Raw genomic sequence first — 14,500 nt, 5'->3', positions numbered from 1 at the left:
ATCACACACCTTGGGAACAGCAGATTGACCCCATTTTGTCGACATCATTGACTGTGGGAGAACAGACCATTTACTCTGTGTCTGTCGTGGAGCACCAGGGCTGCCAACTGTACATACTTAGTCTGTCTCACAAAGATTGGAGAGTGCAGACTCCCCTCACTGTGTCTGCATCACTGACCCCATAGAAAGTAGATTGGATGGATTTTGAGACAGAACACTTTCCTAATCCCTGAATTCTCCAATCCATCTCACCATTTAATGAATTTCTCCATTTGGGTAAAAGGGTATTTTACCATGTTCTTCAGCTGTTTCCTGAACTTAGTCTGGGTCACGACATATATACAGGTGTTTGTGCAGCAACTTAGGAGCTGGAGAATGTATCCTATTTCTCGAACAAAATAATGTAGATATATTGCCCTATACCCCATTGAAAACATTCGTCTCCAGAGAGAGTTTACCACAAACACTGACCATAACAGGATGAAATTCCCTGAGATAACAAACAATAAAATGATGGACTTCCTTCGAGACCCCATTTCTGGGTCACTGGGATTCTCCCCACTGCTGTGAGCCCGAAGTCTCCTGCGGACTCTGCTGGCCACTAAAATGTGCCTGACACTTAAAGCATTGAGCAGCAGAATGAGAACAAATGGCACTGCTGGGGTCAGGATATAATGAAGGCACTCGATTGTTCCCCAGGCTGGAGATGACAGAATATCAGTTGGTACTGAACAAAACCAGGGATGATTCCTGAGCAAATACTGAGATGTGAACATAAAGTACCAGAAAATGTTCTTCAAACCACTCAGCACAGTCACTGTTCCCAGAACCACAGCTGCTGTCTTCTCGGTACAAAATTTAATTTGCAGATTTGGGCAGCAAATGGCCACATATCGATCAAAGGTAAAAGTGACGGTAAACCAGACAGAACAGTCGGTGGCTGCATAAAGGAAGACAGCGTGGATATTACAGATGGGGATGGACCGTAGGAAACGAAACTCTCTCTTGTAAACAATTGGAATGTGTCTCAACAGCAGATCGAGTATAATAACCAGTATGTCTGCTGTTGACATCGCCACGAGGTATCGAGTAATACATTTTGTAAGACCACACTTTCCTTGCAACAAAAGTATAATTGTGATGATGTTAACTGTGAGGAAGAAAAATAAATATGGAAGTTAATCAAGCTGGTAGAAAAGTTGACAATTTCACAGAGTACTTTGTCAGATTTGCAAATGTGTCCTTCTTTCTGAAAACGTATTGAAGTATTCATACCTATGTTTGAGTAATCTGCTGGACTCAAAAATTACCATCCTACTAAATCAATCACTAAGTAAAAAATCATATGTTGTATGATACAGAAAAGGAGGAATAGCAGTTTATAAGATATTCTATGAAGATTGACACTGTGTTGACAAATTATTTATATTGAAAACAAGGGAATGCAGGGGAAATCACCAAGACCATGAGAGGTATGTTTCAGTTTTTGAAGCAGAACTGAGGTCAGTGACCCTGTATTAGAGTGGAGGAAATGATCAGGTTCCTGCTCTTCATCTTTACAGAGTCATTCAAACTTAGTGCGGAAGAACCTCATTCACTAATATCAAGTGACCATCGAGCATATCATCACACATACCCTGCTCCTGATCCTCATCCAATGCAGATGGATTTATGTTATCATATATCTGTGTATATTGTTCACTCTCATATTTACTTAGGGATTTTGTGTAATGAAAGAACAGTAGTCCTTGATTACCATCTTTTATCATTCATAAAATATGGGCGATGCTGGTTAGGTCAACATTCGATGTCCATCTCTGATTGCCCCCGCTCAGACGCTGCCAAGCTGCCTTCTTCAGCTACCGAAGTCCATGTAATGTAGGTATACCCACAGAGATGTTAGGGAGGGAGTTCCACCGTGTTGACTCTGTGATAGTGAAGGAACAGCAATATGGTCCCAAGATAATTTCGCTGTGCAGCTGATGGCTGATTGCTTCGAGATGGTGGAGGTCACAGTTTTGGAAGATGTTGTGAAAGGGCCTTTAAAACATTGCTGCAGTGCATCTTCCACAAGCCTCAGATTGCAGCCACCGTGCATTGATGTTAAAGCAGAGAATGTTTGTGGATGTGATGCCAATCAAAGGGCTTGCTATACACTGGATGATGTCAAGTTTCTGGTGTATTTTGGAGCTAAACTCATTTCGGAAAGTACAGAGTATTGCATCACACACCCGCCTTGCCCTTTGTAGATGGTGGACACGCTTTGGGTCATACAGACATGAGGTATGTACCACAAATGTACAACCTCTTATGTGGTCTTATAACACTGTCATTTCCAGAGCTGGTCCACTTCAGTCTGTGGTCAATTGTAATCCCCCAGGAGATTGGGAGTGGGAGATTCAGTGATGGTAAAGCAATTAATAACAAATGAAATGGTTATATTCACACTTTTTGGAGTTAAGTGGCACTAGTCAGCCCAGGACTGAATATTGGTCAGGCAGTGCTATGTGTGGATGTTGAGATTTCCTGTGACCAGCAAATGGGGAATGATACACAATGTTGTACAACAATCAACAAACATCCTGAATTCTAACCCCAGGATGGAGGGATGGTCAGTGATGAAGCAGCTGAAGATGGTTTGGACTGTATCATTGCTGCATCATTGGATGGTCTCTGCATTCTCACTGATGTTAGTTTCTGCACAGAGGGCTTAGTAAGGCGGGAAACAGTTTAAACCAGTGCACTGTTGCCATTGGAGATGAAACTGGTTGGGCCTGCAGTGGGGTCTACACTGAGGGATGGTCTCTGGTCGATGTTTTCTCCTGCCAGTTCTCCTGCCCTGCATCCTCAGCTCTGGGCCATAGAATTGGAGAATTATAGAGCATGGAAAAAGGTCTTTTGATCCAAATTGTCTATGCAAACCAGGTTTCCTCCTCTGAATGAGTCCCATGTTCATGTATCTGCCCCATATTCCTCTGACCTTTCCCATCCACGTATCTGTCCAAGTTTGTTTTGAATGCTGTCATTGTAGTCGCCTCTACCACTTCTTCTGGCAGCTCGTCTCATACACGCACCACCCTCTGTGGGGAAAAGTTGCCCCTCAGGTCGATTTTACATCGTTCCCCGCTCATCTTAAAACTATGCCCTCCAGCTTTGGGTAAGTGTGAAAAACACCTTCTATACCACCCTGTCTACCTGTGATGCCACTCTCATGGTACCATGTATCTGCACCCACTGGTGTCTCATTTCAAGATTTCTACCCAGTGCCCTACCAGTAACTGTGCTGACTCCTTGGTGTAGTTAACTACATGGGGGTGGTGTGGAGGGAGGTGTATGGCTGGAGGGGTTGAGCAGGTCATTGAATAAATTGTGTTGGAGTAGACCTTCTCCAGTACAAATACAGGAACATTCTCTCATAGCCAGCAGTCATGGCACCAAGACCATTGACTGGTTTTAGATTTTGGAAGGCAGGGGTTTGGTCACATTTTGGCAGTTTTGACAGAAGAGGGGTCAAGGGTCACTTGCAGCACGGGAATAGATTGACACACAGGCAGTGGAATAAATATCACATCCAGCACCATTCATTGTCCGGGTAAGTTCATTGCAATTGAGGGAAACTTTGAAGAAACAATGCAAGGCACATTCTATAAGTCTCTGGTTTTCAGACAGCTCCATTCCTGTGGCAGCCAGTTCTGAGAGATTGTATTTGTTTCACCCTGATGTCGAGGGGTGGAGGAGGATGGGGATCACGAAATGTTGGTCAGGATGGGGAACTGGGAAAGTGAGTTGACTGAAAAGCTTCTTGTAATGAGATACATGTTGGGAACAGTGGCCACCTGAGTCAGTGCCAGGAACGAACACAAGGGTGACCCAATTCGGGTTTAAATGGGTCTGTAAGATTCTGAACAATCTCACTGGTCCTCATGACTTGGCCAAGGATAGGATTGGAATCGGTGGATAGGCATTAAAGCTTATAGTAGGAACGAAAGATAATGGCTTTGCTCTTTCCAAATTGAAATGACAAGAGCATGACTACGGTGAAATATGATTTACAGATCTCATGGGTAGACTTTGACACTTAGCAGGAATAACAGCAAAAGCAGCGAGGAGGACAGGGCAACTGGCAGGAAAAGTGATGCAGTTAAAGATAGTTCTAAGAGTTAATTAAGAGCTAGTGACTTACCAGGAACACCAACAATAACAAGGGTGGGATAGTAAATGTGTTGAATAACCAGGAGTATATAACGGATCCGAGTTGTTAATGACATCAAGTGGTAATTTGCAGAAATATAATCAATTGTTGCTGAGAAACTCCTGCCCATTGTTGTAAAATTCCGATCTTCTGTGTTCAGATTCCAACCCATGGTTGTAAAATTCCAATCTATTGTTCTCAGATTTGAATCTCTCTTCTCCCGAGCTCCCAGTGTCTGGAGCTGCCGGTCCCTGTTAGTGCTGGGGGTGATGCTGGAGGTGATGCTGTCACTGATACTATAGCTTTGTACAGTGTAAGGAATTTGTTATTAATAGAAAAGGGAAACCCTCCTGGGACACTATTAAATTCCATGGAGTTTGACATCAAGTACAGTCACTGAACAAACATGTTCAGTTAACCCTTTCAATCCAGTACACTATTCCCACAATGGAATAGGACCTGGAGCAAACGCGGACTGTATGGACATGAGTTACTGAGAGAAGGAGAGATTTAGGCATTGACCATAGTCTTTCAATTATCTGGAGATATTGAAGTGGTTCGAAAGAAATGGATAGTTATAAATAATACACTCCTGTTCAAAAAAGGCTGGAGAGATAATTGCTGTTCCTCCAGCCAGTCAGTTGGGGTACTCTGCCTCCCTTAGTTTAAAGTAAGGACCACTTCAGTAACATGTTGTCTGAGGCACTGACAGCAGAGAGACATGTTAAAACGCTGTGATTCAGGCTGAAAAGAGACACATTAATTGTTTGATTGATTGATTAGAAGAAGTGAAAAGCTTCATTTATGAGCAGTACAGATAGATCACAGTAAGCAGGGATATACAGATCACAGGGTGAACAGAAACGTGGACAGAGATGTACAGGTTACACCCCACAGCGTGTGCACTGGGCAAGATCAACATTTACAAGGTCAGCGTTATTTGAAGTTTAAGGTTCCATTCATCAGGCTCATAACGGCTGGGAAGAAGCTGTTCCTGAAGCTGCTGGTGGGTGTGTTCAAGCTTCTGTACCTTCTGCCTGATGGGCGAGGTTGTAGGAGATCATTACCGGGGTGGGAGGGGTCTTCAATGATGTTGGCAGCCATTCCACGGCAACGAGCCGTGTAAATGGAGTCCATGGATGGAAGGTTGGCTTCTGTGATGGTCTGGGCTGTGCACACAACCCCCTGTAGTTCCTTACCGTGCTGGGCAGAGCGGTTGTTACACCGGGACAGGATGCTCTCTGTGTTGCATCTGTAAAGTTTGGTGAGGGACCTTATGGACAGGCCAAATTCCCGAAGTTGCCTGAGGAACAAGATGCGTTGTTGTGCCTTGTGGATTGTCACAGCTATGTGGGAAGGCGAGGACAGCTTGACAGTTACTGTCACTCCTCGGAACTTGACACTCTCCACCCTCTCAGCCTCAGCTCCATTGATGTAGAAGGAGGCATGTTCTCCTCCTTTCTTTCTGATGTCAATGATCAGTTCTTCAGTTTTGCTGATGCTGAGAGAGAGGGTGTTCTCACTGCACCATGGCAACAAGCCCTCTATCTCCTTCCTGGTGTTTGATATCCATCCTCCCACAGTGGGGTCTGCAGCAAACATGGAGATGGTGTTTATACGGACTTTAGCCAGACTGCCGTGGGTGTACAAGGAGTACAGTAGGGACTGAGAACACATCCTTGGGGGCTCCAGTGTTGAGGGTATTCCTGGAGAAAGTGATGCTGTCTATCTTCACTGATTGTGGTCTGTGGGTCAGGAAGCTGAGGATCCAGCTGCAGAGGGTGGAGCCGAGACTCAGAGTCTCAGAGTTTTGGGATCAGTCTGGAGGGGATAATAGTGTTGAAGGTGGAGATGTAGTCGATGAGCAGGAGTCTGATGTAGATGCCCTTGTTATACAGATGTTCCAGGGATGAGGGCAGGATTGGGAAATGCTGTGTAACTGTTATATCGGAAGGCAAATTGCAGGGGATTGAGTCAGGCTGGGGGACCAGGGCTGATGTGGGCCATGACCAGCCTCTCGAAGCACTACAGTATTATGGAGATCAGAGCCACTGGGCGGGAGTCATTAAGCCACATTGCACATGCTTTCGTAGGTACTGGGATGGTGGTGGGCTTCTTGAAGCAATTGGGGACTTCGACTTGTAGGTCAAGATGTCAGCGCTGGAAATGTATTGCTGGAAAAGTGCAGCAGGTCAGGCAGCATCCAGGGAACAGGAGAATCGACGTTTTGGGCATAAGCCCTTCTTCAGGAATGCTGAAGAAGGGCTTATGCCCGAAACGTCGATTCTCCTATTCCCTGGATGCTGCCTGACCTGCTGCACTTTTCCAGCAACACATTTCCAGCTCTGATCTCCAGCATCTGCAGACCTCACTTTCTCCTCACCGGTCAAGATGTCAGCTGGTCCACACAAGATCTGATTGAATGGCTAGGGGCTCCACTGGGCCTGTCACTTTCCATGTGTCGACTCCGAGGAAGGCTGATCAGGCATCAGCAGCAGTGGCAGAGGGAACGGATGTCCCTGGAGCTATCGGGGAATGTAACACCGCACTGCTGGCTTTCTGCTTGAACAGTGCATAGAAAGCATTGAGCGCGTCAGGGAGGGATGTATCTTTGTCCGCTGTCTTGCTCTGCCTCATTCTGGAGGAGGGGCATAGTGTTGTGATCTGATTTTCTGATGTGTGCTGCGGGGGATGGAACTATTGGTGTGTTTGATGGTTGTGTAACACTGGTCCAGGATGTTGGGTCCTCTAGTGGGGCAGGAGATGTGTTGGTGGGACCTTGGCAGCGCCCTCTGGGGTTGGATCAGTTGGGATCACTGCCACGGTGAGTAAGGACTCGGGGAATTTTGTCTCATCATGTTTATGATGGTGGAAAATCCATCCAGGGCATTCTTCACATCTTCATGGGGTGGGATGCAGACTGCTGTCAAGATGGTGGAGGTGAATTCTCAAGGAAGGGCGCAAGGGTGCCATTTTACGGTAAGGTATTCTCGGTCAAGCAGAGCAATGGCTTGTCAGAGTTGTTACATCTAAGCACATATCCCACTGCACTTCACCTTCCCCCAGGATGCTGTGTGGTCGATGTGGTGTATGGAGAACCCTCAGCTTGTAGGGAGCAGTCAGGAATGGCAGGGGTAGCCAAGTCTCCGTGAAACACAGCACACAACAGCCTCTGAGTTCCCTCTGGTAGGTAAGTATGGATCTGAGTTCATCCATTTTGTTTTTGATAGCCTGGACATTTGTGAGAAGTATGCTGGGAAAGGGGGTGGGGTGGGGGGTGGTCTTGTAACTGTGCTGTTTCAGCATCACCTTCAGGCCAGCAGGTGTTTCCTGTTTCCTTGAAGTTTTCTGGACGTTTCTGGGTGTTGGTTGAGCGTGTCTACTTCTCCTGTATGTTAGTGAGTTGGGCCTGGTCGGGCAGGGCCTCCTCGGGTTGGAGTAGTCACAGGGTCTGGGACTGGACAAAGGCTAGTTAAACCTACTCTGGGTGGCATGGTAACTCAGTGGTTAGCACTGCTGTCTCACAGCACCAGGGACTTGGGTTCGATTCCCACCACGGGTGATGTCTGTGTGGAGTTTGCACATTCTTCCCGTGTCTGTGCAGGTTTCCTCCTGGTGCTCAGGTTTCCTCCCACAATCTAAAGATATGCAAATTCGGTGAATTGACCATGCTAATTTGCCCATCCCATTGTTCAGGGATATGCAGGTCAGGTACATTCATCATGGGTAAATAGGGATAGGAGAATGGGTCTGGGTGGATTATTCTTCGGCGGGTCGGTGCGCACCTGTTGGGCCGATAGGCCTACTTCCACACCGTAGGGAATCTAATTCACAGACAGAGCCGATTTCATTCTGTGTTGAGGTCAGGACGCTGCGGGGTCAGGGGTCAGATCATGGTTCTGGTGTCCATGTGAGTCCTACAGGAAGTCCATAGATCTGCTCTGGATGCTACAGGATGACTAGCATCGAAAGTCCTCAGGCCTGGGCAACCATTGGAATCATCAATCCTGTAAGTAGATAAAAGAGAACATTGTTCGTAATTTTTTTTTAGTTGAATTTTCTGCTGCCTTGAGTGACATGAGCAAAGACAAGAAAGTTGGGGAAATATGGCAAGAATGAAAGCATTAGATTTTGTTGTGAAAAGTATTTCCAATTTCCCCCTTTCTGGTTTAAACAGTGAATTCTGAACCTCACTGGTGAGGGGTGACCACTTCATTTTCATGCTGTTCTATCTCATTAGGAGCTGATCTTGCCTCATTTCGATTGAGATTCTAATCCTTCCTTCAGTTCCTATGGAAACCAGATGGTGCCAGTTCCCAACAGGAAAGCCTGGGCAGTTACCTGGAGGCAGGAGCTCACTGTTTGCTTCTCCAGGCCTTCATCCATCTCCACCATCAGCACCATTTCACTGCATGCTCCATCAACACTGTCCTCTCCCACACTTTGTCGGTGTGTGTGGGCATCACCAAACCCCAGCCTCACCACATCATTCTGGCTGCTTTCAGATTAACTCACCCTTCACTGTGGAGCTCAGACACAATGATGTCGTACCTGCTTCTGCCAGGTTGGTTCACAGTCAGGGGCATGGGCACATTTCATGCAGCGACATAGGATGCATCATCTGGCTCTGAGCTAACTTTCTAAAGGCTCATTCACTTTGTGTTTACTTGTGGGCTGTCAAGTTTATCTCAGTGTTTACTGCAGAGTGACAGGCATTCACCATGCCACTAGTCAGTTTATCACACGGTGCAGAGGATGAATCTTTGTAGAGGACAGCACGGAGGAAATTATTTATTCTTGGTGGGATCTGGGTGTCGCTGACTGGGCCAGTATTTATTGCCTGACCCCAGCTGCCCCTTGAGAAGATGTTGGTGAGTTACCTTCTTGAACTGCAATGCCATTACGGTGGGAATTCCAGGATTTGGACCCAGTGATGGTGAAGAAACGATGATGTAGTTCCAAGTCAGGATGGTGAGGGGCTTGGTGGGGAACTTAACGGTGGTGGCATTCCTATATAACTGCTGCTCTTGTACTTCCAGATGGAAGTGTATGTGAGTTTGGAAGGTGCTGTCTGATGATCTCTGGTGATTTTCTACAGCACATACTACAGACTACTACTACTGAGCATCAGAGATGGAGGGAATGGATGCTCGCAGATGTATTGCTAATCAAGTGTGCTGCTTTATCCAGGATGGTGTCAGCTTCTTGTGTGCTGTTGGAGCTTCACTTATTCAGGCAAGTGGGGAGTATTCTATCACACTCCGACTTGTACCTTGTAGATGGTAGATAGGCTTTGGGAAGTAAAGAGGTGGTTTACTCACAGAGATATACTGAGTTCCTGACAGATAGTTGTAATTATTGTGTTTATGTGGTGAGTTCATTGGAGTTACTGGTCAATGATAACCGCCAGGATGTTGACATTGGGGGAATTCAGTGATAGTAACACCATTGAAATTCAAGGGTCAGTTGGTAGACTGTCTCTTATTGGTAATGGTCATCACCTGGCATTTCTGTGCCATGAATATTACTTGTCACTTGTGACCCCAAGCCTGGACATTGTTCAGGTCTTGTTGCATTTGAACACGGACTGCTTCAATATCCAAAGAGTCATTAATGATGCTGAACATTGTCGAATCATCGGTGTACATCCCCACTTCTGATTTTGTGAGGAAGGGAAGGGGCTTATGTGTACATTAAGATGGAGCAGATGGAGATGTTTGGGCCAAGGGCTTGACCCAGAGTAACTCCTGCAGAGATGTCCTGAAACTGAGATGACTGACCTCCAACAACCACAGCAATCTCCCTCTGTGCCTGGTCTGACTTCAACCATGGGAGAGCTTGTCCCCCATTGATTCCAGTTTTGCTCAGACTCCTCGATGCCATACTCGATCCAAATGGCCTTCATGTCATAGGCTGTCACTCTCACCTCCCATCTGGAATTGTTCATATTTGAACCAAGGCTGTAATGAGGTCAGGAGCTGAGTGCTCCTGGTGGAACCTAAACCGGGCGTCACTGAGCAGGTTATAGCTGAGCAGAAGCTGCTCAATAGCACGGCTGATGTCACCTTCCATCACTTTACTGGAGATCGAGAATAGACTGATGGGGCGGGAATTGGCTGGGTTGGATTTGACCTGCTTTTTCTGTACTGGACATACCTGGGCAATTTTCCACATTGTCGGATAGATGCCAGTGTTGTAAGTGTACTGGAGCAGCTTGGTCAGGGAAGCGACAAGCTCTTGAGCACATGTCTTCAGGTATTATTGCTGGAATGTTGTCAGGGCCTATAGCCTTTGCAGTGTCCAGTGTCTCCCACCATTTCATGATATCATGTGGAGTGAATCGAATTGGCTGAAGCCTGGTATCTGCAAAGCTGGGGCCCATTGGAGGGGCGTGAGATGGATCATTCACTGATGATTCCTGCAAAGACCTTACCTTTTGTACTGATGTGCTGGGCTCTTCCCTCATTGAGGATGGGAATATTTATGGAGCCTCCTTCTCCCCTGAGTTGTTTAATTGTTCGCCACCATTCATGATTGGATGTGGCAGGACTGCAGAGCTTAGATCTTACCTGTTGATTGTGGGAACACACATCTCTGTCTATCACTTGCTGCTTATGCTGATTGGCATGGAAGTAGTCCAGTTTGGTGGCTTCACCAGGTTGAAACCTCATATTCAGCTGTGCCTGGTGTTGTTCCTGGCATGTTCCCCTGCACTGTCCATTGAACCAGGGTTGATCTTCTCTCTTGATGGGGTCATGGCTGAGTCGGGGATGTGCTGGGCCATGAGGTCACAGACTGTGCTGCTGTTGATGGCCCACATCACATTGTGGACACCAATGTTTTAGTTGCTCGAACTGTTTGAAGTCTGTCTCATTTATCACAAATATTTAGTGCGACACAACATGTGGGAGTTTAGTCTCAACCTGAAGACAGGACTTTGTCTCCTGAAGGAATGTGTGGTGATCACTCTTCCTGGTATTGTAATGGACAGATGTATCTGCAGCTGGCAGATTGGTAAGGATGAAGTCGAGTATGTTTTTCCCTTTTGTTGGTTCCCTCACCACCTGCCGCAGACCCAGTCTAACAGCTCTGTCCTTTAGGACCCAACCAGCTCAATCAGTCGTACTGCTGCCGAGACACTCTTGATGGTGAACATTGAAATCCCCCCCCCCCCCCCCCCCCAGGGTACATGTTGTGCCCTTGTCACCTTCAGTGGTTCCTCCAAGTGTTGTTCAACATGGAGGAGAACTGATTCATCAGCTGAGGGAGGGTGGTACATGGTAATCAGCAGGAGCTTTCCTTGTTCATGTTTAACCTGAAGCCGTGAGACTCCATGGGGTCCAGAGTCAATGTTGAGGACTCACAGGGTAACTCTCTCCCGACTGTATCCCCACTGTGCTGCCTCCTCTGCTGGGTCTGTCAGGACATATCCAGGGATGGTGATGGTGGTGACTGGGACATAGAATGTCAGGTAAGATTCTGTGAGTATGACTATGTCAGGTTGTTGCTTGACTACTCTGTGAGACAGCTCTCCCAGTGTTGCCAGTATCCCCCAGATGTTAGTATGGAGGACTTTGCAGGATCAACAGGGGACTGTTCCTGCATTTTCGTTGCCTCGGGCGGTGCCAGGTGATCCGTCCAGTTTCATTTCTCTGAGACTTTGTAATGACTGGTACAACTGAATGGCTTGCCAGGCCAGTTCAGGGGACAGTTGAGAATCACTCACACTGCTGTGAGTCTGGAGTCACATGTCGGCCAATCCAGGTGAGGCCATTAGATTTCCTTCCCTGTCGGATATTAGTGAACCAGATGGGTTTTCCCATGGCCATCAGTGTATTCTTATTTGCAGATGTTTTCTTTAATAGAGTTTAAATTCCACCATCTGTCATGGCAGGAATCTAACCTTGGTCCCCAGAGCATTAACTGAGTTTCTGGATCGATTGTCTCGTAATAATACCAGGAGTTTTGCGATTTACATATGAAAGAACTGAAACCAACATAGTGATTGTAAAGGATGAGAGACTTAATCAATCCAGGTCTTTTCCAATTATAATTTCAGTTACATAACACTGTAAACATTTGCTATAAATTCTATGTGTTACAATCTTATTCTCCACAACCACCTGATGAAGGAGCAGTGCACCAAAAGTTAGTGCTTCCAAATAACCTTGTTGGACTATATACTGGTTTTGTCTGATTTTTAACTTTGTATGCTGCAGTCAAAGACCGGCGTCTCCAAATCATGGGAGGTTGCATGAAGGAGTCTTGGGGACTGAATAGAGGTGTGTAGAGGACTGAATGAGGTATATGGAGGACCGAATGGAGGTGTATGGAAGAAAGCATGGAGCTGTGTAGAGAATTGAATAGAGATATAGAGAGGACATCATGGAGGTCACCACAATGAGTCTTCTTCCTCATGAGGCTAAGGAAATTCAGCACATTCGTAAGGACTCTCACCGACCTTAATAACTGCACCATGAAAAGCATTCTATCTGTGTGCATCACGGCTTGGTATGGTAACAGCTTGGTCCAGGTCCAGAAGAAAGCTATGAACACAGCCCAGATCATGACACAAGCCAACCTTCCATCTAGCTACTTCATCTATAGTTCTCGATGAGGTGTAAAGACAGCAAATACCATCAAAGACCCCTCCCACCCGGTCAGACTCTCTTCCAACCTCTTCCATCAGGCAGGAGATGCCACATCTTCTTCCCTGCTGTTCTTAGACTGCTGAATGGACCTCTCTAATTTCAAACCTAATGCTGATGCTGTGTTTGTGTATCTCCTGTGTAGCTGTAACCCAGTATGCCTTGCTCTGTCTAAATACCCAATGATCTGTCTGTGTGTTATGATGCACCTCTACCACCCGCGAACCAAAACATTTCACTGAATGTAGCTACATTTGACAATAATAAATCAAATCACATGTCGTACATGGGTCTGAAAGGGTTAATATAGACTGAGTGTTATAAGGACAACTCACAGTGTCCATGACATGGTGGGATGATCTGGGAGGAGTCGAACAAATGATTAGATTCTTCGAACAATCTCTGTTACAACGGACAATAAATCCTTCTAATGTGTGCAAATAATCATGAGAGGCAATGAGCTCCCCCCTGTTTATTAGAAGAGATTCTGGCTCCAGTTAGGTCACAGTTCTCAGGGCCCTCGTGTATCACTAAGATTTTACATAATTGAAGTTATACAATTTAGTACAGAAATGTATTTAATCTGGTGTTTTTAGGGAAGCATTACAAGTCTACACATTTTGTTAATCTTACACAAGGGAAAAATATTTCCTTTCCAAAACAATCTACATAAACTAAGCCATCTTGTACAGTCACACAGCCGTACTTATCACCAGGACAGTACCACAACAGTCTATGGGTCGCAAAAAAGCAACTGCACTCAAAACACATACAATGATGTCAATAGCATTATGAATGTTAAAGCTCTTCCAAAATTGAAGAACACTATCCTCATGATCCCCCTCAGTTACTGCAGTCAGCTTCCTGAATGTATACATTAAATATTAAGCTTTAGAATCTGTTATTGCACCCAGGTCCATGTGTTGAATAAGAGCGGTTGTGTTCGGAGGTAGGAATAAAACGTTGATGTTTTCAGAAAGCTCACCAGTGGTGGGAGGATGGCTTGGTGCATTGTCCAGAATGAGGAAAACCTTGAAATCCAAATCACTTCCCCGGAATCATTTCTAAACTACATGCTCAAAAGCATCAACAATAAGGACAGAAAAAATGTGCCCTGTCATTGAAATTCTTTTGCTTGACCTGAAGTAAACACCGAGAGTGGATTTAAGGGAACCGGGGATGGAATCGCCTGATAGCCAATAGGTGTTCACCTATTTTAAACAATTGTTCCCCAAATCACCAATCATGTTGCAGCCAAATCACGTTGATGAAATGCACGATCCAGGTGAAGGACTTTATCCAAAGCGAGTGTACGTGGGATAACTGAGGAAGGAAAGGAAGCCCATGATATTGACAAGAATAATAACAGCAAGGGAAATCAGGAAGATCACCACAAAGGCAGGAGAGAGGCTCAGGCTCGAGTAAGGAAGGCTAGGAGGAAGCGAGAGGAAAGGATGGCAGGCTGTGCTCAAACAGGAAAATGTTCTTAAAACATATTAATAGTGAAAGATTAGTTAAGGATAGAGTGGGGCCCATAGACGAACAGGCAGAATAATCTGCTCACTGAATGAAATGATATGATAGAGGTACTAAATAAGTACTTTGGTTCTGTCTTTACCAAATTAAAAAAATAGTGAGAATGGCCAAGTGAAGAATCTGG

At 45.7% G+C, this 14,500-nt stretch overlaps 1 protein-coding gene across 1 annotated transcript; it reads right to left on the bottom strand.

The window, feature by feature from the left end:
- Window positions 1-248: 248 nt before the first annotated feature.
- Window positions 249-8,778, bottom strand: LOC148148607 (putative G protein-coupled receptor 139). The gene is made up of 3 exons (XM_087992340.1): window positions 8,708-8,778; window positions 4,184-4,494; window positions 249-1,150 (listed from the first exon to the last, which is right to left on the bottom strand). Exons 1-3 carry the CDS (start codon window positions 8,776-8,778, stop codon window positions 249-251), a joined length of 1,284 nt encoding a protein of 427 aa, XP_087848466.1.
- Between the last annotated feature and the right edge of the window lie 5,722 nt (window positions 8,779-14,500).

Source organism: Chiloscyllium plagiosum, unplaced genomic scaffold (genome assembly GCF_037043375.1).
Source record: "Chiloscyllium plagiosum isolate Xiang-an unplaced genomic scaffold, Cpla_swu_hap1 HiC_scaffold_12, whole genome shotgun sequence".
Taxonomy (NCBI): domain Eukaryota; kingdom Metazoa; phylum Chordata; class Chondrichthyes; order Orectolobiformes; family Hemiscylliidae; genus Chiloscyllium; species Chiloscyllium plagiosum.
The sequence above is the reverse complement of the archived record's forward strand: the minus strand, read 5'-3'. Positions and strand labels throughout refer to the sequence as shown.

Excerpts from the sequence above, each read along its gene's own strand:
- LOC148148607 (XM_087992340.1), bottom strand. The coding sequence starts at position 8,778 with ATGCCCCTGACTGTGAACCAACCTGGCAGAAGCAGGTACGACATCATT. Across the intron at positions 4,495-8,707 it reads TCTGAGCTCCACAGTGAAGG|CTATAGTATCAGTGACAGCA; the intron begins GTGAGTTAATCT and ends CACTGTACAAAG. Across the intron at positions 1,151-4,183 it reads TGTTATTGTTGGTGTTCCTG|TTAACATCATCACAATTATA; the intron begins GTAAGTCACTAG and ends TCTTCCTCACAG.